The sequence below is a fragment of the Nansenia antarctica genome (assembly GCF_963989245.1).
Source record: "Nansenia antarctica genome assembly, chromosome: 8".
Lineage (NCBI taxonomy): Eukaryota > Metazoa > Chordata > Actinopteri > Argentiniformes > Microstomatidae > Nansenia > Nansenia antarctica.
Window position 1 is genome coordinate 47,807,958 of NC_137678.1, and position 27,215 is coordinate 47,835,172.

Genomic DNA, 27,215 nt, shown 5'->3' on the forward strand with positions numbered 1-27,215 from the left:
TTGATCGTGTGTGTGTGTACACTTTTTTTCCCTTAAGTGCGACAGTGATTGCCTGCTTGTGTAGGTATCTGCTAACTATAACATCCTCCTGCGAACATATTCAGGAATATTGGTAAGCTCAGCGTGGACTCTGCACACTGGGGAAAACCTGGCTCCCTGTTGAAGCAGTGCACTCATGCTGCACCCTCACAGCGGATGCCTGGAATGGTTCCCTAAAACTGGGTCAAGGGGGAGTAGGGCTCCAGTTACCCCCAGAGCACAGCACCCTGTGTCGGGAGAGTTTTAATGGTCATTTCAGCACAAGCTCATTTCAGCACATTCATGAATTATGACTGAAAAGGAACGGGAGCGTTTTTGCACTATACAAACAACCAGGGTGACCGTGAACAACTGTAAGGGATGCCTTGAATGGAGATGCCTTCTTTTTCTTTTTTTTTTTACTTATGAGAAATTGAACCTAGAGACAGCTAAAAGTCTCAACTTTAATTAAAACATGTTCAGGACAAATGTAACTTAGAGAAGGGGGATTTGTCAATAGAGATTTTTGTCTAATTAGCTGTGCTGGCAAGTACATTAGTATAAAATGCAGGGCCCCAGATGCAGGGTTACACACCAGGGCCCCGTCTAAAACAATCCCTAGCTCACTCACCCTATACACAAACAGATCTGAAGGGTCTGGATAGGTATAAGCAATATGGTAGCAGCTCCATCGTGCCATCAAAGACTTGGTGGATTATTATTTTTTTGCCATCTTGCTTATTCCTATTAAGACCTGGCAGATGTACACATATTGTACCAGGAGTAGGAGCCATAGTGGTTTCTGGGCTTGGCCTAAAACACCACATCACTCTCCTGTCTGCCTGACACAGAAGTCCTAGAAGCCTCTTAGCCAATGACTTGCCCTTTTGCGCAAACATTCCTCAGATTTAAAAAGAAAAGAAAAAACTAAACAATTCTCTCTCACACACACACACACACACACACACACACACACACACACACACACACACACACACACAAAGGAATAATAATAATAACAAAAAAATAGGTAGGAAAACAAAAAAGCAGCCAGCTCTGGGATGGGGATGGACCAAACAAACATACATTTGGATTAGAGGAACAGTTCAGAAAAGATATCACACAAACAATCTCCATATAAAAAACACACTGTAAAAAGGGCCACAGGGTGACACGGTGTCATTTAAATATTGGCATTGTTTTGGTCGACAAGCCTCCACTCTGTCCTCCGCCTGTCCTGCCGCACACCTGCCTCTATCGGTTCAGATTCTGTGTTGGTTACTTTTCTTTGTTTCAACGCCTGTACAGTTTGGTTCGCTGCTCAGTCGCACATCTCCTCTGGGATCTCGTGGGGGTTGAGGATACCCGGCACGGACATCTGCAGCTTGTGTTTCTCCTCCTGCGCCTGGCGCAGTGACGACTCCCGCTCCTCCAGGAACAGGTCTGTGGTGTCCTCACCTGCAAACTCCTACAGAGAGGGGGTGTGTGTGTGTGGGAGGGGGACGCGTATCAGTGTACTGTGCATGAGAGAGAGACAGAGAGACCCCTGGCCCTGCACTCGAACAGTTATTTATAGAAACCATACCTCAGCATCCAACCATCTTAGCTCACTAAGGAAAACAACTTCTATCCATCTATCCCTTCCCTTTAATGTAGGCTTATGGCGCTGCTTGATTGGGGGGGGGAAACATTGAGTTACCTTCACTTAGTCTTTTGAGAATTATTTTGTTTAGAAAGGGGATCCATTCATTAAAACATGTCTAAAACACTTGATTTCTGTCACACTGGGATGCCTACTTTAATTTTGAGGTAACTATTAGTTACTTCCAGGCTCTATAATCCACTTCTGAATTTGAATGTTGAATTGTGACGTCATCAAAGGTGGTCTTAAAAAGGGACTCTCACCTTAATCTGGACCAGGAAGTCTCTAAGGTGCTCCTTGAAGGCAGGAATATCCTGGTTTAGGCTGAACAGCCCGGTTACAAACACCTTCACCTGGGCACTGAAGGAAGGGACACATAACATTATGAGACAACATACTATTGGCTGGCATAAACATCATCAACAACACAGCAAATACACAGAAGACACTCGAAACCTAAGTTAGGAAAAAATAGAATGTTAAAACTCACTCCTGTAAGTGGGAGAAGGCTGTTTTGAGCAGGTTGGCCACGTACTCCTGGATGAACACCTGGTTGTTGACAGGGCTGGAGGGGTTGAGGGTGGTGTTGATCTTACCCTCCTCCACCAGGTTGAACATGTAGGCCAGAATGGACGCGTGCATGGTCAGGCCTGGAAGACACGAGCACAGAACCGTACGGAGTCGTGAAAAAGAGACATGGCAGACGGCAGAAACCCAATGACACTGGCTTGAGTTACATGAACACTGTGTTTTCATTACTCTGTGCAGCCCGGAGGCTAAAATGTTGTGATGCTTTCGTAATGTAACACTAATGTAAGACTGATATAGGTGGTGCAGGACATGGGAGGGTCAGTGGACTTGGGGAGTTGGCAAAAACACGCAACATGACGTTGATGTTCAATAGGCAAAAAATTAAATAGACTCATTTGATCATACTAGGCAGCAGTTGAGGTATCTCTCATACCACCAGTACATCCTCTATTAATATGTGGAAGCAGGCCTTGTGTATATTCTCGCATTACTATATTCTGTGAGATATATTCCCTAAAACATTGACCAATGTTGCATACATCCATCACCTCCACTCTCTGTGGCAGTGACTGTATGTATGCACACGCTCACCAGCAGTGTGTGACGTGTCTGTGACTACAGAGAAGATGTGCTGCAGGATGTCACAGAAGTAGGTCTGGTAGAAGCTCTGGGCCGCCGCCTCCTCCTGGCCCACGTTCTGCAGCAGCGTGTACAGGACCTGCAGACCTGGGAGGAGACACGCAACACACACACTTACTACACACGCAACACACACACTTACTAAAGAGGGACCGTACTGGCTGATCTGGACTCCTCAACCACACGTACAGTACATATCGTGACACGTTCTAGTCTTTTGGTCCGCATATCAGCAACCAATCAAAATGTTCCGACTTTTCTTTTGAAACACGGAACTACGTTTCAACTTGTCGAGATTCTCGACACAAACTCGCTAGTCAAGCCAAAATACTGCAACAACGCAATGGATTCGGAGAGTAATTCCCACTGCTACCTAGTTAACTAGTTTTACATTGTTAGCAGGCTCACAAAACAAGCTGTGTTAGTTGACTAGCGATGTGTCATTGATTTTCAACAACCACGCGGAAATGTATTCAAGTTTTATTTCGATCAGATCCCGATATGCGGACCAAAGCATTAGAATGTGACACGTATGACACAATGTTGGTTTAACTTATCCTCACCCGTGTCAGCCACATTCCGCATGGTGTGTTTAAAGGCCCAGATGATGGAATCCAACACCAGTTTAAACTGGGCAGGTGGGATCGCCAGGAATGCTGGAAAGCAGTGGGAGTTGACGGCCTGCAGCAGGTAGAAGAAGTGCGTCCTGTGCTCAGGGTACTCCTCAAAGTCCTGGAAAAACCATGAAAGACAAGGCAAAGGGACATACTGTACAGATGAGACCCAGGTACATAAGCAACAGACTTCGGCGTTGAGTTTGTAAAACATTTTCCTACCCTCAATCACCACCTACGTGCATTCCTCACTCGGTAACTTTATTTTTGAACTTTTAAACATCCCACCCAAAACAGGCGGCCTCGATCACCATTCAAAGCCGTCAGCTAGATTCTCAAACGGGGTGTGTAATGTGGAATAGGGATTCATGCTCTGTATTCCATTTCTATATGCAACGTTGTGAACATTTTGCCTAACTGAACGCACCCCATGGCAACATGTTAAAACTTATCCCATGTTAAGGTGATCATACTCACTTTATTGATCATGTTGAGGGTGCATTCGAAAACAGCATCAAAGATCTGGGGGATCTCCCCTGTGATGTGGCCGCCTAGTTTATTGACGATGGTCGCCATGGTGCTGAGGACCTCAGGTTCTCTGGCGGCAGGGACGTTTCGCTGGTAGTTGATCAGAACCGCATCCAACAGTGGCGGGACAAAATTCTCTCCCACCTAGAATGCCCCGGAAAACATTGGATTGGAACAGATCAACACGACTACACTGAAGAGCATTCCTAACAGGTTGTTTTAGGACAGGCTTTGTGGGTTTAAGTCTCCAACACTAATGTCTCTGAGACTATTACACCAGGGTTTACAGTCTTATGGACCCACACTGTGTACACTGGATTTCAGTCCAGCTGAAGATCATTTAGACTCTAATGAGTGTATATACTTGGTTGACAATGGAGTAATACCACTTTATATTTGGGATTATAATAGGGTAAACGCTGCACTGAGCTCATAAATTAGTTATAAGCCTAACTTTCAAAAATCAATGAGCCGGTTTCCCAGATTGCATTTGTTCTCTAGAGGGGGCATCTAGGCAAGGGCTCACAGCCATTATAGGTGACCCCGGCAATTAGGGGTTTAGTGCCTTGCTCAGGGACACGCTGCGAGCTGCCGACTTTGCGATCATTAGTCGCCAGCTCTACCAGTTGAGCCACAGCCCCCCCCCCCCCCCCCCCAAAAAAAAAACAACCACAATGGAGATATCCCATTGAAAGACTGATTCAGTCCAGGACTTTGGGTCAGGAAAGCTATCCTAATGGAAATATCATTCATTAAAAATTCCATTTGAATAGCAGGAAATCAAACAGATGATTTGTGTGACTAATAGGTCAGGAGGGTTTATAAGACAATAGTGCTGAAGACAACGGTGTCTTGCATCACTGCCGAAAATCACAGCATAGCATGGCATGTGTGTAACAGTTCAGGCATGGTTTCCTGTTTGATCTAAAAATAAGGTAGATTTTCATTGAAACATCTGTGTTTTTCATGGATGTTTGGAGTAGAAATATCGGTGTGCAGCTTCTCACCATCTGTGGATCGTTTGATCGGCTAACCCAGCCCGATATCAGTTTCAGCGTCTCTCGTTTCACCGTCCTCATACTCCTTATCAAGGGCTGTTTGGTCACCATCTCTCCTACGACAAGAGACACACACACACTAATGTTATATATTGAACGTGTTCTTTTTGAGCTAGGTGAGCCACTGTAGTTAGATGAGAAAGGCCTTATAGGTAATGAAGTGTTCCCCTGTCAGAGGAGTAAGTGGTGCCATGTCTGTACACCGGCGTTTGTTTCTCTAAAGCTCTATGTTGTTACCAAACGTTTTCTCTGCCCCCATTCCTATTTGGGAATTATACGTCTAAAAGGGTTTAGACATAACAACTAGGGCTGTCACATCGTGTTACTCTCTGCAGAGTGGAGGCCAAATATTGCCAAATACAGCCAAAATATTGTGAATTCTTAAGACGCATATGAAAAAGTGTTCATTAATTTTGATGAGGAAAATAAAAGAGAAAATACAATAAAAAGCTAACAGGTTCCAGGTGTTGGAACATATTTTTGGGGAAAATGTGACCACAATAAAACACACACACACACACACACTTCAGTTTGACAGTGCTATATACTGTATATGCACGCACGCACACGCACACACACACACACACACACACACTTCAGTTTGACAGTGCTGTATACTGTATATGCACGCACGCACGTGCACACACACACACACACACACACTTCAGTTTGACAGTGCTGTATACTACAATACGCACAAGCACACACACACACACACACACACACACACACACACACACACACACACACACACCGTTGGTCTGAATGGCAGCTGAGATGTTTTCGCTCAGACTCTTGTAGACGTTGAGCATGTCCAGGTAGATGCGGTCCAGCTGAATGACGAAGGGGTAGCCCACGGCCTTGCAGGCTCTCACTTTGATCTTCAGGATGCTGCCCAGCTGTTTCACCGTTTCTGGGTCCTTCAGGATGTCCACATTCTATCATGGTGGGAATGGGTACATTAGTACATTTATTTTCAAATTGAAAAGGAGTGGCGTAAAGTCACCCAACAGCAATGTGAAAGACTGGTGTAGAGCATGCCAAGACGCATGAAAGCTGTGATTGAAAATGCGGGGTTATTCCACCAAATACTGATTTCTGAACTCTTCTAAGTTAAAACATTAGTATCGTGTCGTTTAAAAAAGAATATGAACTTTGAAAAAAAATAAAAAATCTGTCGGGCTCTATATCCAGTATAGAACATAGCTGGTCTGTGTCTCACCTTGGTGGCCTGTTGGATGATGCTGTCCCACACCTGGTTGGGTAGCAGCATGTACTTCTCTATCAGGTGCTCCTGGACCGCCTGGTCCGTCTGAGCCCCGATCATGTAGCCTACCGCCTCATAGAACGTGAGAACCTGGAGACACCGACGACCACACACCACACACACAACATGAACATAGAGAGGACAACGGTTAGCACAACAACTCATCTAGGAATCATGAACAGACACTGAAAGACTTTTTTTTTCACTAGCAAGTCTTTATCTCGTTTTATTTCTATCATTTTATATTCGTTATTTGGAACAGGTGTGTTGGTCAAAAGCCTGCTAACCTAAAAGCTACCCAGGACAGCTGATGAACCCTACATGAGTCCATCTGTGTCTAGGCTGAAGCTGACCTGTTGTGGTTGGAGGTCACAGATGATGGTGTTGATGTCGTTGAGGATCTCGTCGATGAAGGGCATCACCTCGCCCACCTGCACCTGGACAAAGTGTCGCCTGCACTTCTGAGCGATCTTGATGAACGTGTCGCACGCCATGTCTTGTACACCGTCATGGGTCACTTGAGGAGGGAGAATAAATAAGAAACTGAAAAAGAGACTGAGACAGCACTAACACACAATCTAAAAACCCGATACCCTCTTCCTCACTAACACCAACGACCAGATGCAGTGGTTTCCTCACAGTACATGGCCTCAAACAGCTTGTTGACCACGGTTTTGAGGAACTTCCAGTGGGCTCTGAGAAATCGAGGATACTGGCCAAAGATTTACATGATGTTGGAGGCTATGATGGCCTTGTTGTCCTTCCCTCTCTTCTGTTCATACAGCCCCAGTAGATCCTGTGAGACACACACACAGACGAGTGGTTAACAAAGCGGTCCAATTTCCCACGAATCAAGCAGTATCGGGTCTAATTGTTATTTGGATTGCTTTCTTTTTCAAAATTGCTTTCTAAAAACGTGTGCGTCATGATGACGTCAAACTCTTTTTTTAAATTAATGTTCAAATATTATACACTGTGTTCAGAGACGCGAGATAATAAAACAGCTGCGTTAACTCTGAAAACCTGTGTTGTTGTAGTGCCTAATAAGACATTTTATTTATTGAGAAGACATTTACTTTTACTTTTGTGACATAATTTGCACCACAGCTAGCCCCTCCTCAACACAGATGTGGACAGGAAATAACTGTGATTGGCTTGAACCCTACCTGAGGGCGGGACTGATTACCTGTGTATAAAAATCCATGTTTCTTCTCTGTCTGGACTTTTTCTGAGAATGATTTGACTGACAGACTTTGTCTGTCATGCTTGTAAACTATTCTCCTTTTGCATAAGACAATTAAATATCGTTTCTATACAATTTGAAGAAACCAGGCTACCTTTTTCTATTTTCTATTTAGATACTTAAATATTTCCCTAACAGTTGTCCTACTTTTTTTTTTTCACCCAGAAAATGTATCAGGAATCGATCAAGAATTGAACGGATAAGCAGAATTGATAATGCTATTGGTATCAATAGCACCTTATCTATTCCAATCCCTAGTTGTACACATAAAGATATATCTTTATCTTTTACATTGAAAAAAACATATGTAAATTTAAGTTATTATTAAATGCAGTGTTATTTTGTTAAATGCATAGTACAATAAAGTGCAAACTTAATCAAGCACACATCAAATACTAGGTAGCCGATTTGAAAAAAAAACTTTAAAGACGAATTTGACGTCTTTCTCATTTCCGAGAGGTGTCCAGAAACACCAGGAGCAGTCACATATTAATCAAGGTCTGAAATTGAGCCACATTAAAGCCTATTTAATCTCCACAGTGCCCTATAAACCCCTCCCCATCGTCCCTACCTTGATAACAGTGAGGAGGAACCTCTTCTCATCCTCCTCATGCATGGCTCCACTAATAGATCCTATAGCCCAGCACAACGTGTTGAGCTTCTTCCATGACCACTCTGTCCCGTTGACCTGGTTATGCAGCTTCTCTGTCATGATTCGTTCTGTGTCTGCATAGTCCAGATGGGTCAGGTACACTGGAACATTGAGGGTTAGGGTTAGAGGTCAATAGAATACTGGACACCCTCCACCATGGTGGGCTGCTTAGGAGATACTCCCAAAGACGGAAGGAGGCAATGATGAAGAGATTCAGTCAGAATACAGTAATGGATTTGTGGAGATGAATGTGCACGCACACACGCACACCACACATACGCCACACACACTCACACACACACACACACACACACACACACACACACACACACACCGAGAGTCTCTCTCATGTTCTTGTAGAGGTTGATGGAATCTGTGTCCTTCATGAACTCTCTGACCACTTCCCCCTGGTCGTTCTCTACTACGAGGACCTCCTCTGGCTTGGCCATCCGACTCACCATCAGCGTACGCACCTGTTACGGGGGATTACAAATTGTCAACACACACACACACACGGCATGTGGCAACTCACACATACGCTGACTACATGCCAACGCACACACAAACCCTGATCACTTGACCGGCCACACGCACACAGCGTGCGCCGTTGGCTACGTGTGTGTGTGTTCACACATTTTTAACTGTACTAAAAGTAACTCCATGGATATGATGTCACCATGCGTTCCCCCACACTGCAATCTGTATGAAATGGGAGCCTTACTGTGTGTTCCGTAGGCTCCCATTTAGTACAGATTGCACTTGGTCATGGTGACATCATATCCATGGAGTTTTCAAAGTGAAATTCCAACTGCCTTTCATATTCCATTGCTTATTCAGTTACGTTTTTTTCTTTTTTCTTTTTATGTATTGAACACAGTTAAACATGTGAGCCATCCCCACAACTTATTGAGACACAGAATTTGTTCCAGAAATGGTGGTGTATCTGAAGAATTAATACTCATTCATCAAATAAAGAAGAATCCAAGCATCCATATCATCTGATGCATGTATAATCATGTATAATCTGTCTATGTCGTTGTCTGATGTTATGCTTTGTGGTTTTTGTATTCTGCCTAGGGACTACATTTTTATTGACGCGTTGATGTGTGAAATGTTGATTAATGTGCACTTTTCCTGTCAACAAAATTGCTAAATGAATTAATAGATAAATGCCTCTGGCAGTTTGGACAGGCGGAGTTGTATATTTTGAGCAAGTAATGTCACACACACTGACACTACGGTGCATGTATAGGCTACATGGGTCTTTCCTCACCTTGGAGAGCACGGGAAGGTAGAGCTGTCTGCGGGGCGGGACGTCAAAGTGCTGGCTGCCTGAGAGCAGCGGGGAGGTGGAGGTGGAGAAGGGGCTCTCTCTGTAGAGCTCGGCTGCCAGGTGGTTCCAGTACTCGAGGCAGATCTTGAAGATCTCCGTCTCCTCCACCTCCGACACCAGCAGCATGTAGTGCAGGGCCTGGGGGATGGAAAACATGGACATTTGCAGTTAAACGCAAAGAAGTCAATGGACTCGGATGAGAGTTTGACCACGTTCAGATAACGAAGAAATGTAAAGTGTAAACACAGGTATTGGTTATGTATCACATAAGTAGGTATAAACAGTCTTAAACAATTCCATCATGTCGCTAAAGGACAATCCAGGCTTATTTCGATAAATGTCGCGAGATTTCCAACTCTTTTCGATTTACTTATCAAAATAAGCCTGGATTCTCCTTTCGCAACGTTGATGGAATACCCCCCTGATGGCAGAAGATGGGAGTCAGATGTTTAGGACCGCTGGGTAAACAAAGGTTAGCATACAGTCTCTGGGGGCATGGATTCCTCTCACCTCCATAAGAGTCTCTCTGAGGTTCAGTCTCTTCTCAATGAGCTGGCCGTGCTCTTTGAGGAAGGTGCAGAGATGGATGAAGTTCTGCTCGTCGTCTTTCCCATTGGAGTAGGCCAGCCGGATGTTGGTGTTCAGGGGAAGCATCTAGGGGAGAGAGACACGGAGGATCTCAACACCCAAGACATTTGTGTTTAACTAGCCCACAAACAAGTGTGTGGGTCTTTAACACTAGGACAGCCGTGCCTGTTTCACCTACTCTTAAGGCTGCCTCGGGGGTCATGACCGTAGTCTTTAGAATGGGAAGCTGTGCCTCTTGTAAATTAGCCTGCCTCCTACACAGCAAAACTGCTAAATATACTATACTAGTTTATCCTGATGTGATTTCGAAAATGTAAGGATACTGGGTGGTAGAACGCACATATCTAGGAAAAGTCATGAAAGGAGGGTCCTGAAATTTGATCGAGTGCAAAGGTATACATTTTTCTTTTTACTCACTTGGTCAAATGACCCCATCCATGGCTGTTCTAGTGTTAACTATTTGAGGGAAATCACTGTGTGTGTGTGTGTGTGTGTGTGTGTGTGCCCACCTGTTTGAGCTGACACATAGTGAGGGTGAAGAGAGTGACGAACTGCTCCTCGTACTGGCTGACGCTCACGCCGGCGATCTCCGTCAGGCCCTTCAGTGTCACGTTGCGGAACATTGGCACGTTCAGGAACTACAGGAAAGCAAAGTGAAACGGGTATTTATTTTATTTATTTAACTTTATTTAGCCATGTTAATGTTGGACAGGTAAACACTATGGTTATAGCTCAACCTTGCCGTTTGAGAGGCTACCTGCAATTCTTGCTGCAGTGGTTACCAATATTTGGTATTACATATCATATCATATATTATTATATTGATATATGAATTATTAAATGCAATAATGGAGCACTTTGAGCTGCAACGTTTGCAGGAAAAGCGCTATACAAATAAAAAGTTATTATTATTATTATTATTATTATTATTATTATTATCAGATAGAGACAGTTGGCAGGGGACCAGTTTGGAACTAGGCAGTGACCATTAACTGGTGTCTGTATGTGAGTGTGTGTATGAGGCCTATGGGGGTACCTTGTACACAAGTGTGCTGATGAGTTTGGTTTCAAATATATATCCCAGAGGAATCCAGTTGAGAAATCGCAGGAGGGTCTCCAGAGTGGAATGGACCAGCGGGGCATTCTGAGAGTTTTCCTGGTAACAAAACATAGTTAACGGCCGACCAAAGACAAGGGGAGATCAGTGTAAATGGTCTGTTGTTGCAAAACACTGGGAAGGGGCTTCACCTACCATAACAAACTGGCAGAGATGGAACATTTGGGAGAATTCGTTGCACATGCTGAAAGAAAGAGGAAACCATAAAGTTGACAAAAGGACCATGGGAACTCTTTATGATAGTGGGCTCATGGGAAAGCGTGATCGGCGAGGAAATCATCAAACACATCGTTGGACAGATTACAATGCAATGGGTTATTCACACTTCAGCCGGACTGTTCTAACCATTTGCCCTGTTCACATCTGAACGTTCTACCATAGACTTCTGCACACCACTAAATGTCAGTCTCTCTTCAAATCAGGTCAGATCATACACTGTTTTTTCTCTCTCAATGGGTTGCCTCGTAACCAATCAGGTTACTAGTGTACAGGTGCCCAGATATGTGAGGTGAAATCTATGTGAGGTCCATATATATTCGCCTTAAGGGTGTGTACGGGGCAGTAGTAGCAGCACACCTGTCTTTGAGGTGCTTGGCCTTGACCTGGGTCATCTGGCCGCTGGAGAAGTCGAAGACCTCCTCGCTGAGCAGTTTGAGGATGATCATGTTGTTCTGGCACAGGCTCTCGCTGGTGCGGCTGGCGCCCACGATGTCGCTGATGAAGGTGGGCCAGTGCTTCGGCCACTCCTGCTTCAGGATCTGAGCGTGGTGGAGGGGAGGAGGGGTCAGAACACACAGCCCGATGTCAAGCTTAGGGGATACACACATGTACAGGATGTACAGGCACACATACACACGTGTAAAGTCAGACCATAGACCAACCATAGATGATCTGTCCAGAGACCAAAACAACGTCAGCAAAAACATTTAGGGACACAGTCAGTGGCTGGCTTTCCACAGTGGGAAAATGCATTTTCGATGGCGCTTACTCAGTACCTATTCAGTGCTTAAACCTCAGACTTTTTAGCTTCTTCTACCCCCCTGGTGCTTATGAGGCCAAACAGGGTTTTGCTGGGAAACACAGCAAACCTTCTTGCGACAGCATGTATGGATGTGCCATCCTGGAGGAGCTGGACTACCTGTGCAACCTGAATGGGCTGCAGGTAGCGCCTCGTGCTACCAGTAGTGCCAAGGGCACTAAAATGCAAAACTAGAGAAAAATCAGTCAGGAAGGAGAAGGAGAGAGAAATGGTCTGTGGCCACCACCTGCAAAATAATGTCCTTTTTGGGGGTTGTCTTGCTGTTGCCTCTCCTGTCTACCTGTTGTCGCTTTCATTTGCACCAAAGCAGGTGAGATTGATTAACAATCGTTTACGCTTCCTAACTGGACAGATCGATATCCCAGAAGTTTAATTGACTGTGAAAATTGAATTCATTTCCTTTATTCTTGAGATCTAATTGCCCCCTCCCACACCTAAAAATTCTTACCTGAACAAGGATCATGTTCAGCTTTCCGATGTACACTTTTTCTTTCTGAAACACAAATCAGACTATCATCTAACACAGGCATAAACCTTAAGTAATGCTGTAAAAATGACAATGTTACAGATGTCATTAACAGTATGTCTCTGCTTGCTTACAGTCATTGTGAATGTAGATGCAAACCTAATTTAACTAGGTCTCTAATGAGCCTGATGTATGCTGGCTGTATCCTTCGTACTTTAAGACATTAATTCAAAACATAGAGACATATGATTGTAACTTTCCTTGATCTCCCAAAATCATAACAGATACATTTGGCATTACTCACCTCAACATTTGTTGCATCTGACGAAGTCTTGATAATAAGACCAACCACATGCTTTTTAATCCCTGCAAGCAGAAAGAACAAGACGTGTGAAAGTCTCCCATAAAAGGGAGAATGGTTCTATACAACCATCCCTTCATAGAGGGCTGCCTGGACCATCCCTTCATAGAGGGCTGCCTGGAAAACAACTATTGTGTCCATCTACAAATAACACCACCTTCTGGTCCAGTGCACATAGGTGAACCCTGAACAGATCATCTAGCATGGTGAAGAGGCAGTTAGCAGAGTGTTTTCCTCTCTCTAATCCAGTTTGCAGTCATGCATGCTGCAGATAGTCTTAACCCTGTGTTAACGCTGTGTGGCTTTGGAGTGGTTGAAGCTGCAAAGAGCTGTCTATGCCAGTTGCTTTACTGTCTGTGGAACTACTGATTACATACAAAGTAGAATACAGTAAAAGGTGCATTAAAGAGGCCCAATCATTTCTAATTGATGGACAATACATTGATGGCTACATATGCTGGCTACATTTTGACTTAGACAGATTATAACAACAGACAATAATCTATACAATATATTATATATATATATATGCAGCAAATTTGTTGGCCGCCCAAAAAATGATGATAATGTTATCATTGGTGTCTGCCATGTTTACATTTTGTATAGACTTTTAACTGACCGTTCGTAAATTAACTGAAATCAGAGTGCTCAGAAATCAGCAGTGAGGTACAACTCTAAGGTAAGAGGGGAAAATGACATGCACTGCATTGGGTTTGCCACTTGAACAAACGTCAGGCATCTACAGTAAAGTGGGAAGTCACAGGTCAATGAGAAAATACATTGTAGGGGGGAACATGAACATGACTAACTTGATTAGTTCTATTTTTGTTGTCACATAAAAGAAAAACATCCAATTCCAATTACATTTCAGGAGTCTTATCAAAAGCCAGAGGTACAGCTCTTTCAAACCTTTTGTGTGATTCTTTTCCATCTGTCTTTTGTCTATGTCCAGATCACAGATCGATTTCCCTGATCTCCATCGCAGTGAGAGCATTACTGGGTAAGGAGAAATAGCAGCAAACAACAAATCAGTTTACCGAAAAAAGGAATGTCAGCCTAAGTAGTAAGGGAGAAAACATGGAATTATACACTTTCGTTGAACATGTCGGTTTATCATATCGACAGTAATTAATAAAACAAAAAAACCTGGAAGGTATAGAGTTATAACAAACTTACTTTTTTAAGATTTTCAAAACAATTGGCTAATTGTCCGTTCTGTACTGCTGTCAGTTGACATACTCTACATAGGACTATAGACGCTAGTCACAGTGGATGGAGCTTTGGCTGCGTGAGGACAGACAGAGCTTCTATGATTAAGTGGCTCCTCTATGTCAACAATTGAGGAAACAAATAGATAATCTACCAAGATGCCCAGCCCTTACCAAGATCTAAAAGACCTCTAAACAAACAGAGCAGATAGATACTGCAAACCAAGTGTTTGCAAGTTTACCTTAGGATGCTACACTAGGCTTAACGTCTTTGCAATCCCAAAACAGCAGTTTAGGTCTTTTCCTCGTGTAAAGAAGTGCCAGGGTGCAGAATACAACCTTTCTGCAGTGGTGAATACAACCCAGCCAAGCAGAAAACCACCCGGCATGCTTAGCAGGGGACACCACTCAACTTGGCAACCGCACGATGGGCAGTAAAAGGAGTGTGTCTCTGGCACAATTAAGGCTTTTCACAGTGTCAACAGCAATATTCCAAAGGAGGTCTGAATGAATCTGCCCATAGTTTTTCCAACTATGAGCAAGTACACATCGCTCAATGTCATCATGGTCAACTCACACATCTAAAGGGATATTTTCACTCTTGTTTTCAGTCTTTTTAAAAAAAAAAATATGACAGAAATAGTAGAGATTATGACAGGAAGGACGGGTGAGAGAGAGAGAAGGGATGATTGTTTTCAGTCTTGAGCAGGTAGAAGCCAGGTGGGTGAGCACAGCTTACCTTCGCACTGATTTCGGGGCAGAATTTTCCATCGCGTTTTGATAACCGTTTCCAGAATCTGCAGAGCATAGTACTGTAATGCATAACATACAATCACACTCTCTCGCCTTAAGGCTACAGCATTAATTTACATTAAACTATTGTCAGAAGTTGACGAAATGACTTCAGTTGTGAACAACAGCAAATAAAGAGTCGAATATTATTATTATTATTATTATTAGTAGTAGTAGTAGTAATGTTTACTTTTTGCGCCAGATGATGCAGCGCGAGCTGATCGTATTTCGCGGTAGCGCTCCTTGGGTGCGTTCGTGCATTTGCTCTGAGAGCGCCGGAACGCACACTGGGTTCAACGTCATAAACGGACCAAGTAATTTGATTGGACAACAGGCATTCCATGAGTGCTGATCAGATTTCCAGAGCGTATTTACGAACGCACCCCTTGTTGTTCAGCGAGTGTCCTCGCGAGGGAGCAGGAACTGTGCAGCACACAAGCTCAATAGCGGCTCGCCGGCTGAGGTAAAACTGTTTGTGACTTTAGTTTAGATAATATTATAGTATATATATTATATTGTCTCATGTCAGTGGTGTCAATATTTACCAGAACACATAACAGCTTGTGAAGGAGCATTTAAAGCTCAGTAAGGCAACAATTTCAAAGGTTTATTGACAAGTGCCATTCTCCTCAGCTAGGTAAGTTCATGCAGCTATCCTAGCCAGCAACTTTTCAGTTTGTGGCTAACCACCAAGTTTAACTAACTAACTATTTCCTTTCGCTTCTAGATTATTTGCGGGACAATAAAGGCTTGACAGTATTCCAGTTATTATGGCGAAAGTGACAAGGAAATTCACGGTGACCCACAAGTATCACCGCAGACGCCGGCCGTATCCTGTCAGAACCATGACGACCCGCAGTCAGTGTCGTCAGGTTCGGGCCAGCGACTGTTTCTTTGAGCGGCTGGCCCCCGAGGTCTTTGACATGATCCTGGACAGACTCTCTGGTGGGTTCTGTTTGCTTTGGACATTTTTCAGGATGGGTGAATTATGATTATTTAGATGAGACATATCTATGAGGCTGAACTATTCTGATTGAAGCCGTTACCAGGGGCAGGGTACTAAATGGTCTTACATATGTATAGCTCCAATGACGTGCATCTGAATTAATGAGATGTTTCTCCCTGCCTCATTGTTTGTTGTGGTAAAGTGTTGCAGATCAGTGTGTTGAGCATGGTGTCCAAGGCCATCAGTCGCTACATCATGGGCTATGTCTCCACTCAGACCTGGAGGAAGAGGACCATCGTACAGGGGTGTCATCACTCCACCGAGGTGTCCTCACTAGAACACTACACATCGCTGGGTGAGAGGCTCCTCAACAGCTTTATTTGATTAATTTACCTTTATTTTACTTAGTTGGTTGGCCAAGAACACACATGTTTATAATAAACAAATATTCAGAGCCACATTATTTCTGCTGTAATTCTTTATCAGGTAGATAGACCAAAGTATTATTTCTATCTCCTTTCATAGGGGGTCCGATGAGGAAAGCAAGTGGTCCTGGTTGGCAAATATAGTCACTATGTTACATTCTTGTTGTTTTTGCTCATTGTTTTAGGTTTATTGTTCAAGAGATGTACCCTCTTGCTGCCAACAAAGGATAGGCTAACGTTCATATATAGCAAGTTTTCACAGGTAAGACAGAGAGGTGAGGGAGGACAGATGAGGCAATGTTTAGCTGTGTGTGCTCTACAAACATTCTCACATTTCTAAACAAACCAAACAGTTGACAACATTGAATAGATTGTTATTTTCTAGTTAACCTTACTTAGACTAACACAGTTGTTACCTCCCACTCAGGTTCCTTGCTTCATGATGGAAGAGTGCATTCAATCAGTGCAATGCCAAGGCTTCTCCAGCTATGGAGCGTTTCTACAGGTGAGAGCCTAGTTACAAAGAACATCAGACAATTTAATATCAAAGGGTGAATCCTGTATTGAGATGGTTAATGTTTGACTGACAGACATTGATAGCCGGCTGGAATGAGCTGGAGTGTCACAGAGTTTTCAACTTCCTGTGCGACTTCACAAATCTACCGCAGAAAATCATGTCAGTGGTCACAGGAAAGCCAGGTGAGTGTCTGTCCCTATAAGAGAGAGAGAGAGAGAGAGAGAGAGAGAGACAAACAGAAAGGCTAATTGAAAGAGTGTGAGAGACGTGAGTGATCCGTATGTCTTTTTTCTCCCTCAGGTTCATGTCAGCTGTTAGAGCAACAGATCCGTCTGTTCTGCAGACAGGTTCTGTTGGACCCCTGGAAGAACCGCAAGCACACTCTGTTCTGGCTGACCCGCATCCTGAAACCCTGGCCCATTGTCAGCCAAGCCCGGCTGCTGTTCATCCTCTACGGACCACTGCTACCAGACGGTGAGAGGGACAACATGGGCCTTCTCGGTTTCTACCTTAAAAAAACTGGTTGCACTTTTGTACAGTATATAAATCACTTGTTAGTAATTACATGGTGAAATTCTAATGTTAATAATAACAAATGAAATGCTTGTTTTTTGGTTGGCCAGAGTTGCAAGGGAAAGTGTATGTGTAGTGTAAGGGAATGTTCTTTCCAGGTTCGCTAGGCTGGCAGGAGCAGCTGCGTGCTGGGGTGGCCCAGCGGGACCTGGCCAAGGCTCTCATCCTGCTAAACAGCGACCTGGAAGCCAAAGATTGGACCACCGACACCATAATGGCCATCCTGGAGGAGCTCATAGGTAACTGCAGTAGCCCAGAGGACTTGGCAACTTTTAATGATTATATTTTACACACCCAGGAATGGTAGACAAACCTTTTACACTATTTTGTCTGTATACTGTATATACTGTATGTCTGGTCAGTCCACACGTACAGTATGTACCATTACCATAGGATTATAGATTTCACTAAGCAAATGGTGCGATGATGACTGATGTATAGATGATTCACTTACCTTAAGCCTGGTACACATATAAGGATTTTCTGATTATCTGAGAAGGACCCCACACATGAAGATAAAAAAATCATGGATTGAACAGTCTTGATCGTATTGTGTGTGGTGTGCTCCAATATACAACCACATGCATAAAGATCTGTCCTCCGACAGTCTGGAGTCTCGCGTGAACAGGGTAGTAGTACCCTGACTGACCTGTAGAGGCAGCCATGTGCTACAGGGAAAATAAAGTGCAGAAGAACGAAAAGAAGAAGACACGTCAGTCAGCTGGCTTCTTGAGTGGCTACATTCCATTCCACGTCACAATCGGACTTGGGAGTTGTCAGTTTTGACCACAGACAATAAGACTTTTGATCGTAAATATTGAACACGTTTAATATTTACGATCGTCGGCCCCGACCATTTTCCGAGCAGATTGTCGGGAGAAATTGACTCTTAACACACCTCACACCACAGAATAATCTTGTAGGATAATCTTTAGAGCCATCCGATAATCAGGGGTTTGCTGTCCTTGGTCGGAAGGGGGGAAATTGGGCCAAAATCGCCCAGATTATCTTTATGTGTGTACCGGGCATGCGATAAATGTACTTCGCTTGTAAGTCGCTTTGGATAAAGGCGTCTGCTAAATGTCAAAAATGTTAATGTAAAGTGTGAATGCTGTGTGTATGAATGACAGTTGTTTTGTTTTGTGCTGGTTCTGTTGGCCTCCAGTCCTCCCCCAGGCATGGCACATGGAGAATGTGGCTCGTCTGTTGTTCCTGTGTGGGAACAGCGTGTGCTGCAGCGTGCTGGCCAGCAAGGCCCTCAATGGACGCCTGTTTGAGATCTCACGACTCATTGTGTACCTCGTACTGGTCAGTCACTGCTGCTAAATAACTTTATTATCTGCTCTAGGGTTCCGGTATCTTTTAACCTAAGAGACACATTTCCCCCATTTTGTGCCCACTTATCGGAAGGTACTGCCTGAACCGGCCTGAGCTACTGACATTTCTGGTTCCCCCTCTCAGGTGTGTGAGAAGGACGGGGAGTCCATGAACTGGTCCGTCAAGATGGTGCAGCAGGTGTGTGAGGTGTTCTCCTCCTCTGCTGACAAGTGGTCCTTCATCGAGGCCGTGGAAAACATGTTCTCAGAGGTTGCCATGGAGATGTACGAGATTATGGTGGCTGGTGAGTTGTTATAGGCACTAAGACTATCGTATCAGATCAGGGTCCAGATTCCTTCAAGCTTTGTAGCACTAAAATAATCTTAAAGTTAAGGGCATATTATTTGGGAACACATTAATAGAAAAACAGTGAAAATAAGTAGACATATGCGGATTTCTAACTGTCAATGATCTTGTCACAGATAACGATCAAGAAGACTTTGAGATCTTCCAGAGCCTCTGCAGCCTCCTCAACGCCAGTGCTCACTTCCACACTGTGATTCTCTACAACATTCTGTAGTATTACTTTCTTTCACAACAAACCGGATGTTCTGTCTTTAATTGTAATCTTTGAGAATATATACATTTTTTTGTTATGTCTTTTATATATTTATCTATATCTATCTATATATCTATATCTATATCTATATATTTACAGTATACGTCTGTGTAAACTACTCTTCTGGATAGAGGTGTTCAACTTGTATTGTATTATGGTTATGTATTGATTATACTGTTGTTTCTGTAAGAAATATAAAAACACATTTGCATTATCATCAATTAGCCGATCACAAATGTTAACAATGAATATCTCCTGAAGACAGATGGATAGCCTGGGTAAATTAGGCTGTAAGGGCTTCTCTGGGAATGTGGCAGCAGCATAATAATAATAATAATCATCATCATAATAATCATAATAATCATAATCATGCAAATAATAATAATAATACTATATACATAACACAAGAAACTGACCCAAAAAGGGGGCTGCCTGTCGTGGAATAATATGAAAGACAGATGTGCTCGACACACAATGTGTAAAAGAGAAATAGTAAGCGACATTATTCAGCTTTTCATCAATCAATTCTGATAATTTTCACTAAAGTCGCTATGAAGCTGATCAACTGCCTCCGCTATGACTGCCAGTGTTTCCCCCCGGGAGCTACAGTGAAGCGGATGTGCCGTGTGCCAGGATCAGCACCATGGCCAGCGGCACCACACTCAGCCTGACGTCCCTCCAGTCACCCTGCTTCCAGTGGCGGAGATGTGAACTGAGAGAAAAAGGGCCAATTTTTTTATTTTGTAGTCTGTTGGATACCCTGCAGCTATCCTTTGTGAGAATATGCCTCGTTAATGACCTCTTGCTTCTCGCTTAACTAAATGCTCATAGAACACACCATGCTATTGGACTGGGCTAAAAGATGCATTTATACTGTGCTTTGTGTTTTACAAAGCACAATGACACAGGGTTCCCTAACACTCCTAAACAAATAATTAAAGTTTCTTTAATATTTGATAGGCATAAACTGTGTGTGTGTAACCATTGGTCCCCATAGTGTTTAGTGTTCTCTAAAGCTAAAGGTAAACGGTTGCTTCGTCATGGCTGCAAATGCATTGTATAGGGATGTGGTTTTAATTGTATTTGTCTTTTTTCACGCTAGTCTTTGCTTTAGAACCTATATTGAATTGTCATTTGTGAAATGTTTTGGTGATGACATTGATAATAATAATAAGAAGAAGCTACAGTGGTATATCATGCAGATGGTGCGTCTACATGCGTCCTCTACAGCAACACAATCGAGTCTTTTATACTATCAGCAATTAAAAGTCAAAATAGCCCAAAAAGGCAATAATAGAATACAGCCGAGCCCAAGGGCAGTTTGCATGTGTTGCTACATTTGTTTCCTGTTTCACTGTATTGATTTCCCTCTGGCATGCGTCAACAGGACCGGTCGTAGATTCTGACTCTCCGTCTGATTTGTACATTTTCAATCACAAGATTGCTCAACACACTTCTCAGTGAGAAAATTGATTTTCAAGCACATGATTAAGTTTGTCTCCATGTCACCCGGAGACATTTCAAATAAATACACTTTACATTCAGTTGTATTGCATACAAATGCTCACTATTTTCAGATGAGAAAGACACATTGGCTGGCTGTTGATATTTCCATAATAGAAAACATGTTTTCATTGTTATAAGGGTGTAATAGTCCAATACAGTCAAATAGGTGTTTAGCATTGTTAAATGTTACAGCTCTGTTGGGAGACTATAACAAACAATGAGTAAACCATTTCCTCTATCTCTCTCTATATATGCCTCGTATAATATGATATAACAAAACAAATATACAAGAGCTCAAAGGTTGCTGCCTAATGTATGAATTCTTCTGACAGGTCATTATTTCAAGATCCATACGTGTCTACAGTGTGGCTCCATGCACATTGCGATGAAGTTAAAGGGGAGTGGGTGTCGTTTGGTTTAATATACTGTAGTCAGGTAACATACAGTAGCTGCATTGAAGGACGCGTGAACTTGAATGAATTGTGACTTGAGCAACCATTACAGACGCAGTTTAACTTCCGAAAAAGTGCGCCTCTACTGTACCTACAGTATGGGGACCATGTAGATACTTGTACTTGCGCCTCTTGTGGATCGTTTCCCTTCTCATATTTACAATTACCTTATCTGTCTAAATGGCTAACACCTGGCACACCTACCTGTGGGACTGTGCCCACCGCCCTGGCATACTCTTCTATCGTGTAGGTACCCAATTAATGCCCACCTAGAGTCTCATATCCAGGCGCATGTTGTATATTTAAAGAGCATTAAAGCGCAACAACTGTGATATGGTCAAAGCTGTCTTGGGAGATGTAAACGTAATTGGACGCACAGTCTCGATTACTACACAATTTATTTCGAGCATGGCAGAAACCATCTAGGCCAGGGGAACTATGAGGGTGAGTGTGCAGGGAAGTGTTAGGAAGGATTTCTTGTTCTGATGTACACTTCCATAACTGGGGCAATCATGTAAAAAAGGGGCAATCATATGGACTAAAGAGACATTATCCTACTGCGGCAGCATAATGACTGCATGCCAATTTCAAATAATATTATTTATAGATGTATGCTTCAATTAACTCTATAAAGATACAGTTACTATACAGTATGTTGCAATCTCTGGGCACTTAACTGTCATTTATCCAGCGGAAAGACTTGTTTTCACTTTAGAGTGCGCATAATGACTAGCCTCAGATCATTAGATGTTGTTGTTATGATGTTATCCAATAATGTTATGATACACAGACAGCATTTTAGGACCATGATGTTATGATGATCAGAGAATTGCACAGCTGCAACTTTAGGATGCAGTACACCTCCCCTCCGTCGGCTCAGACAATGGTCTGTACCAGCTCCGCTTGTCACAACTGAACTGGGCAATTTCAAGTTTTTGAAAATGCCAGCTGTAGATGCAGCTTCGCCTTTTATCTGAGCTTTCGTCTGGCTGGCGCCGCTGCTTTTTTCCAGTGAAGCTTCATCCTAGGATTGGCCGCTAATGGTCCCAGCTGTGTGAGTCCGGTTAGCTTGCAGAGACTGCGATCGTCATTGATCCATTGAAGGAGCCTACATACATTACAGGGATAAATCGTAAGTATGGGGCACTAATAGTCGGCGAATAGAATGCCTTTCATTGTTTCACTCCTTGCCTTGTCGACGACTGCATATCACGACCTGCTTCTGTAACACGCTCAAGGTGAATTAGAAACAGTGCCCTCCTCACATCCTCAACTTCTCCCAGATGTACATGATGATGCTGGAGTAAAAGGATGTGAATGAGTGCATTGGTTTACCCATATAGGCTCAGGGGTGAAAGTGGTTTGAGTTTCTTACAGGAACTATAGGCTACTACCCCAACCTTCATCGTTTCATATTGTTCTCCTCCCGCCACCAGCTTCATGCATCCCTGAACACACACATCGTGGTGTTGGTGTTGAAATTAGAAACACTTGACAATAATAATAATATAATGTTTAAATTATTTATTTAAACAGACATTATAACAGACTCATAACTCAGACTCTATAACGTAGACTCTCCTATGTGGACTATCATGTGTGATTGCAACTCTCCTTTTTGAGCAAAACATTTACCACACACTGAACAATTAAATTGTTTCTCTCCTGTGTGAACTATCATGTGTCTCTTCAAGTCTCCTTTTTGAACAGATTTTTTTTAAACACAAACTGGGTAACTCAAGTGTTTCTTCCCAATAACTGAGGTTCATTAATTTCCATCCAGGATCTAGGTCCCTGGGAAAGTGGGAACACTTAAACACTTTTCCACATTTTCCACAGAGGGCTGAAGTAGTTATCCTTGTCTTCTGTGTATTGGCGAGTCATGCAACTTGTTGAGTGGGCTGCTCTTCTTCCTTTGCCTAGCCAAGTCTTCACATAAGGCAGTGGATCCCACTGTCTGCATGGAGGTCCCACAGAGCTGATGAAGAGGAGATTTGCTGCATTTCTTGTTGTCAGTTTGCTCCTATACTCAGTTATGATGTTGTTCATTGTGCTGAACCCCCGTTCACAGTCAGCATTGCTTGCAGACAGTGTGTCAACTGCCATGAGCAACTTCTTCATCCTCTTAGGAATGGTTCTTCCTCCACTTGCTTTGTATTCAGTGAACCCAAGGTCGGCCTCTTGTCCATTCAGATGTAGGACATCACACAAAGCCCTCACCTCATTATCTCCAAATCGAGCATTGTCGTGGTCCCAGTTGTCAGGGTTGAGGACTGCCATTTGTTTGATAAGGTTATTGTACGCCTCTTTTCGGTTGGCTGCAACACTGGCCTGTGCTCTGTTTGCTGTGGTTGTGAAGAGTCTTTATTGTCTACCACTGCTTGGATGAACTGAGCAGAGTTAATGATGGGAGACCTGCCAACTCTTAACTCCTCTCCCTTGAATTCCATCACTTCCTCTGCTTGGCTGGCTTCAACTGCATGTTGTCCTGGGTAGCGATTGAGGCTTTCTATGCGTTTGATATAGATTGTCATGTTGTCATGGGCCTTTGGGAGCGTGGTCTGTCTGTCCTGAAGAATCTCTGACAAGTTCTTAAGTTCAGTCAGAACATCTGCCATCACTGCAAGACTTTTCAGGAAGTTGATGGAGCACAACTTAGAAAGCAGACCTTTGAATTTGGCCCTGTCTCTGTTGTCCCTTGTGTTATCCTCTGATGCTTCACGGAAATGTTGTGCCAAGGCTGGATAAGACTGCCAAACTGCAGAGACTGCCCTGCATGAAGAAGCTACCCAGCGAACACTGAACACTTTTCTGATCCTCCTGAGGGCAATGTCTAGGTTGTGAGCACATTCACTCAGCTCCCGCATGTTTTTGGGTGACTGGCTATATAATGAATATAGGCTGTCAAGGAATGCCTGGAAGTCCTTTGTTCCCCCCGTCACATCCAGGGCCTGGTCCACAGCAAGCTCCAGTCTGTGATTGAGGCAGTGCCATAGTAGGATGCCTGGGAAGTCATCCTGGAGCAACTTCCCAACACCTGACTTCACTCCCAGCATGACACTGGCCCCATCACTGCAAAATCCAATGAGGACTTCCCTCAGCAACTCAACAGTGAAGCCGTTCTTAAGCAAGCAACCCATAATCTGTTCCTTGATATGAGCAGCAGACATACTATCCAGCTCAACCAGGTCTAATGGAAAGGCAATGGGCTCCATGTCTCCATCAACACTAGCATTCAGAAACACAATGAGTGTTGATTTGTGCCCGACACTGGTCGACTCATCAGCCAATACTATGATTTTACAGTTGGCCTCTATTATCTTTTTCAGAAGTTCCTTTTTCATCTGTGATGACACATGCTCAATTATATCAACACAGACTGTTTTGCTGTGCAAAACACGCCCTAAGCTAACATCATTTACTTGCTGCAGGTCAATCAGACTCTCAAAGGCTGTGAAAGGCTTGTTATGCTTGGCCACATAGTATGCTGTCATGAATACTTTGGCAGTAGACTCAAATGCAGACTCCTGACTACTGGCGTTTAAGTTCAGAAGTATGTCTTTATTTGCTGTCTGAAGAATCTTGACAGCTTCAGTATGCGCTGTGGAGTTCCTGTGCTCATGGATCTTTTTCCGCAGTGATGAAAGCTGTACTTCCCTTGAATTACCACTTGGGGCTATCTTTCCCTCAGCCCACTGAGTAGCTATGTTGACCCCACGGGATGCCATGACACCCAGATCTTTTACATCATGGCATGGGCTACAGCCTAGCCTTCCATTTTCAGCATGCAGCCATTCATTTTTCTCCTTGCACTGTTTATACTGTTCTTCTTTCCATACATTAGGGTAAGCAGTAGGAGGGCTAGCAGCATCGCCTGTTCTTTCTTCTGAGTAGGGAGAGGGACCTGCTGCTTCTTGTTGAGTCTCCTCTTCCTCCCTCTGGCCTTCAACTGTTTTAAATTAGAATAACATTTACAACTAAATTCATCAAAAGACAGTCAAACAGTCTCTGTCTTTGAATTGTCAGAACAGTGGGCAGATACATTAATGAACAGATTATTAGTAAAATAAAATATCTCAAAATGTATCCTACAATGTGTAGGATACATACAAAATGTTGTACTGTATGCACACAGACTGTGTTCTGAGTAAGCCACTGTCTAGTTTGCTAGTAAGCTAACTTCATGTCCATTCTCTGGTAAGTTAGCATCATCACCTGTGTTTGCATCTGAGGGTGGGTTTTCATTTTGCAGAGGTTCTGCCTCCCCCCTCTGGCCCTCAATTTGCTCTCTCCTTCTAACTTTAGCCACATTATCTGCTTCTTTATCTCTCTCCTTTCTCTTAAACATTTGACTTATTGTTCGTTGCATGTTTCTTCTCCTCAGGCCCGTCACTATGGTGACGCCCACTCACGTGTGATTATGGCCCATTAGTCTGGAACGCACGTCGAACGTTCGAACGATTAGATTTTGATGGGCCGTTGATGGCCCGGTAAGATTTGTACACGATTTGGCATGACAGCGCCCCCCCCCAACTGGCGACCAGATATAACAAAATAATATATATATATATCATAATAATAATAATTATTATTATTATTAATCTTCTATATTTTATATTAAATGAAGACATTAAAATTGAGAAACAATAGTGTGTTTTTCATTTTGTTGGAAGGGATTCTAGTGACCAATCATTTGAAAAGAAGTTGAAATATTGCACGTTACTGCTTGAATATTAGGGCTACTACTAGCCTTGCTAGCCCCCCTACGGCTACTGTTCCTGTTGGATTAGTGGTGGAGCTGTCATGCCAAAACCTGGCAGCTGCCAAATCCTGGCAGGGCCATCAACGGCCTAATCGTTCGAACGCTCTTGCTAATCGTTTGCTAATCGTTCGAACGTTCGACGTGCGTTCCAGACTAGGGCCAAAATCTGACCGCCTGTGACGTCATTCTACTGCGCTTTGTTTACTACCGCAGCTGATTAATGTGTGTATCTTAAACTGCGAAGACAATTGTAATCTTCTTGCACTTGAATAGCATTAAGGTTGATGCAGGCTTACTAGTCAGCTATATCATATATAACATTTTATATGAAAACACCCGCTAGCATGCTAATTTCACACGTAATTCGCTCTGAGAATGAGAGCTTTATTGAATTGGTATGATTGTATACACGGCATGACTTTTCATACACCTAAACCAGTAGTAAGGCACATGACATGGGCATGAACATCACCGTAGGACCGGAACACCTAATCTTACAAGACTGTTAAAATAACGCACAGCAGACAGGAAACAGAACTAAATTATTATTCGGCTCATAATTCATAAAAATAAAAAAATGGCGCAGTCCCCCCAAAAAATAAAAAAGTGGCGCAGTCCCACTCTTACATTTAACTTCATTTCTACTGGATAGAGACAGTGGAGAGAGACAGTAACGAGGAGAGTAAGGAGGAGAGGGCATATCAGCTCTTTATTGGCTGGATTCGAATGCCAATATGGGCAGATGTGCACTGTAGGCCGTGGTGCGAGACCACTGGACCATCCAAGGCCACACAGAGGTGGTTTTAATCACATTATCACATGATTATTTAATCACATTAACAGGGCTGCATGGCTGCTCCAACCCATTAACATGGGCTGTATGGCTGCTCCAACCCATTAACATGGGCTGTATGGCTGCTCCAACCCATTAACATGGCAGCCAAAATGAAAATCACACGAGCCGCTGAGGTTGACGCAGCCAGTGAAATCGAGCCCTTAGTG

General features: G+C 43.3%; 1 protein-coding gene and 1 pseudogene across 2 annotated transcripts; one reads left to right on the plus strand and one right to left on the minus strand.

Moving 5' to 3' along the window:
* Positions 1-1,339: 1,339 nt before the first annotated feature.
* On the minus strand, positions 1,340-15,943 carry LOC308164310 (exportin-1-like; annotated as a pseudogene). The gene is made up of 24 exons: positions 15,912-15,943; positions 15,287-15,362; positions 15,044-15,116; positions 13,040-13,101; positions 12,718-12,762; positions 11,807-11,988; positions 11,366-11,414; positions 11,150-11,269; positions 10,623-10,751; positions 10,036-10,179; positions 9,466-9,663; positions 8,527-8,665; positions 8,112-8,293; positions 6,937-7,093; positions 6,651-6,814; positions 6,253-6,387; positions 5,785-5,968; positions 4,980-5,086; positions 3,922-4,116; positions 3,394-3,562; positions 2,783-2,917; positions 2,151-2,310; positions 1,924-2,020; positions 1,340-1,486 (listed from the first exon to the last, which is right to left on the minus strand). The product of its transcript is annotated as an exportin-1-like (transcript).
* On the plus strand, positions 15,942-19,454 carry LOC308164311 (F-box only protein 47-like; the record flags this gene model as incomplete). Its single annotated transcript, XM_080538436.1, has 10 exons — positions 15,942-16,041; positions 16,245-16,397; positions 16,653-16,729; positions 16,895-16,972; positions 17,058-17,166; positions 17,285-17,458; positions 17,656-17,796; positions 18,723-18,865; positions 19,019-19,178; positions 19,357-19,454. The coding sequence occupies 10 exons, from the start codon at positions 15,942-15,944 to the stop codon at positions 19,452-19,454; spliced, it is 1,233 nt and encodes a 410-aa protein (XP_080394562.1).
* Between the last annotated feature and the right edge of the window lie 7,761 nt (positions 19,455-27,215).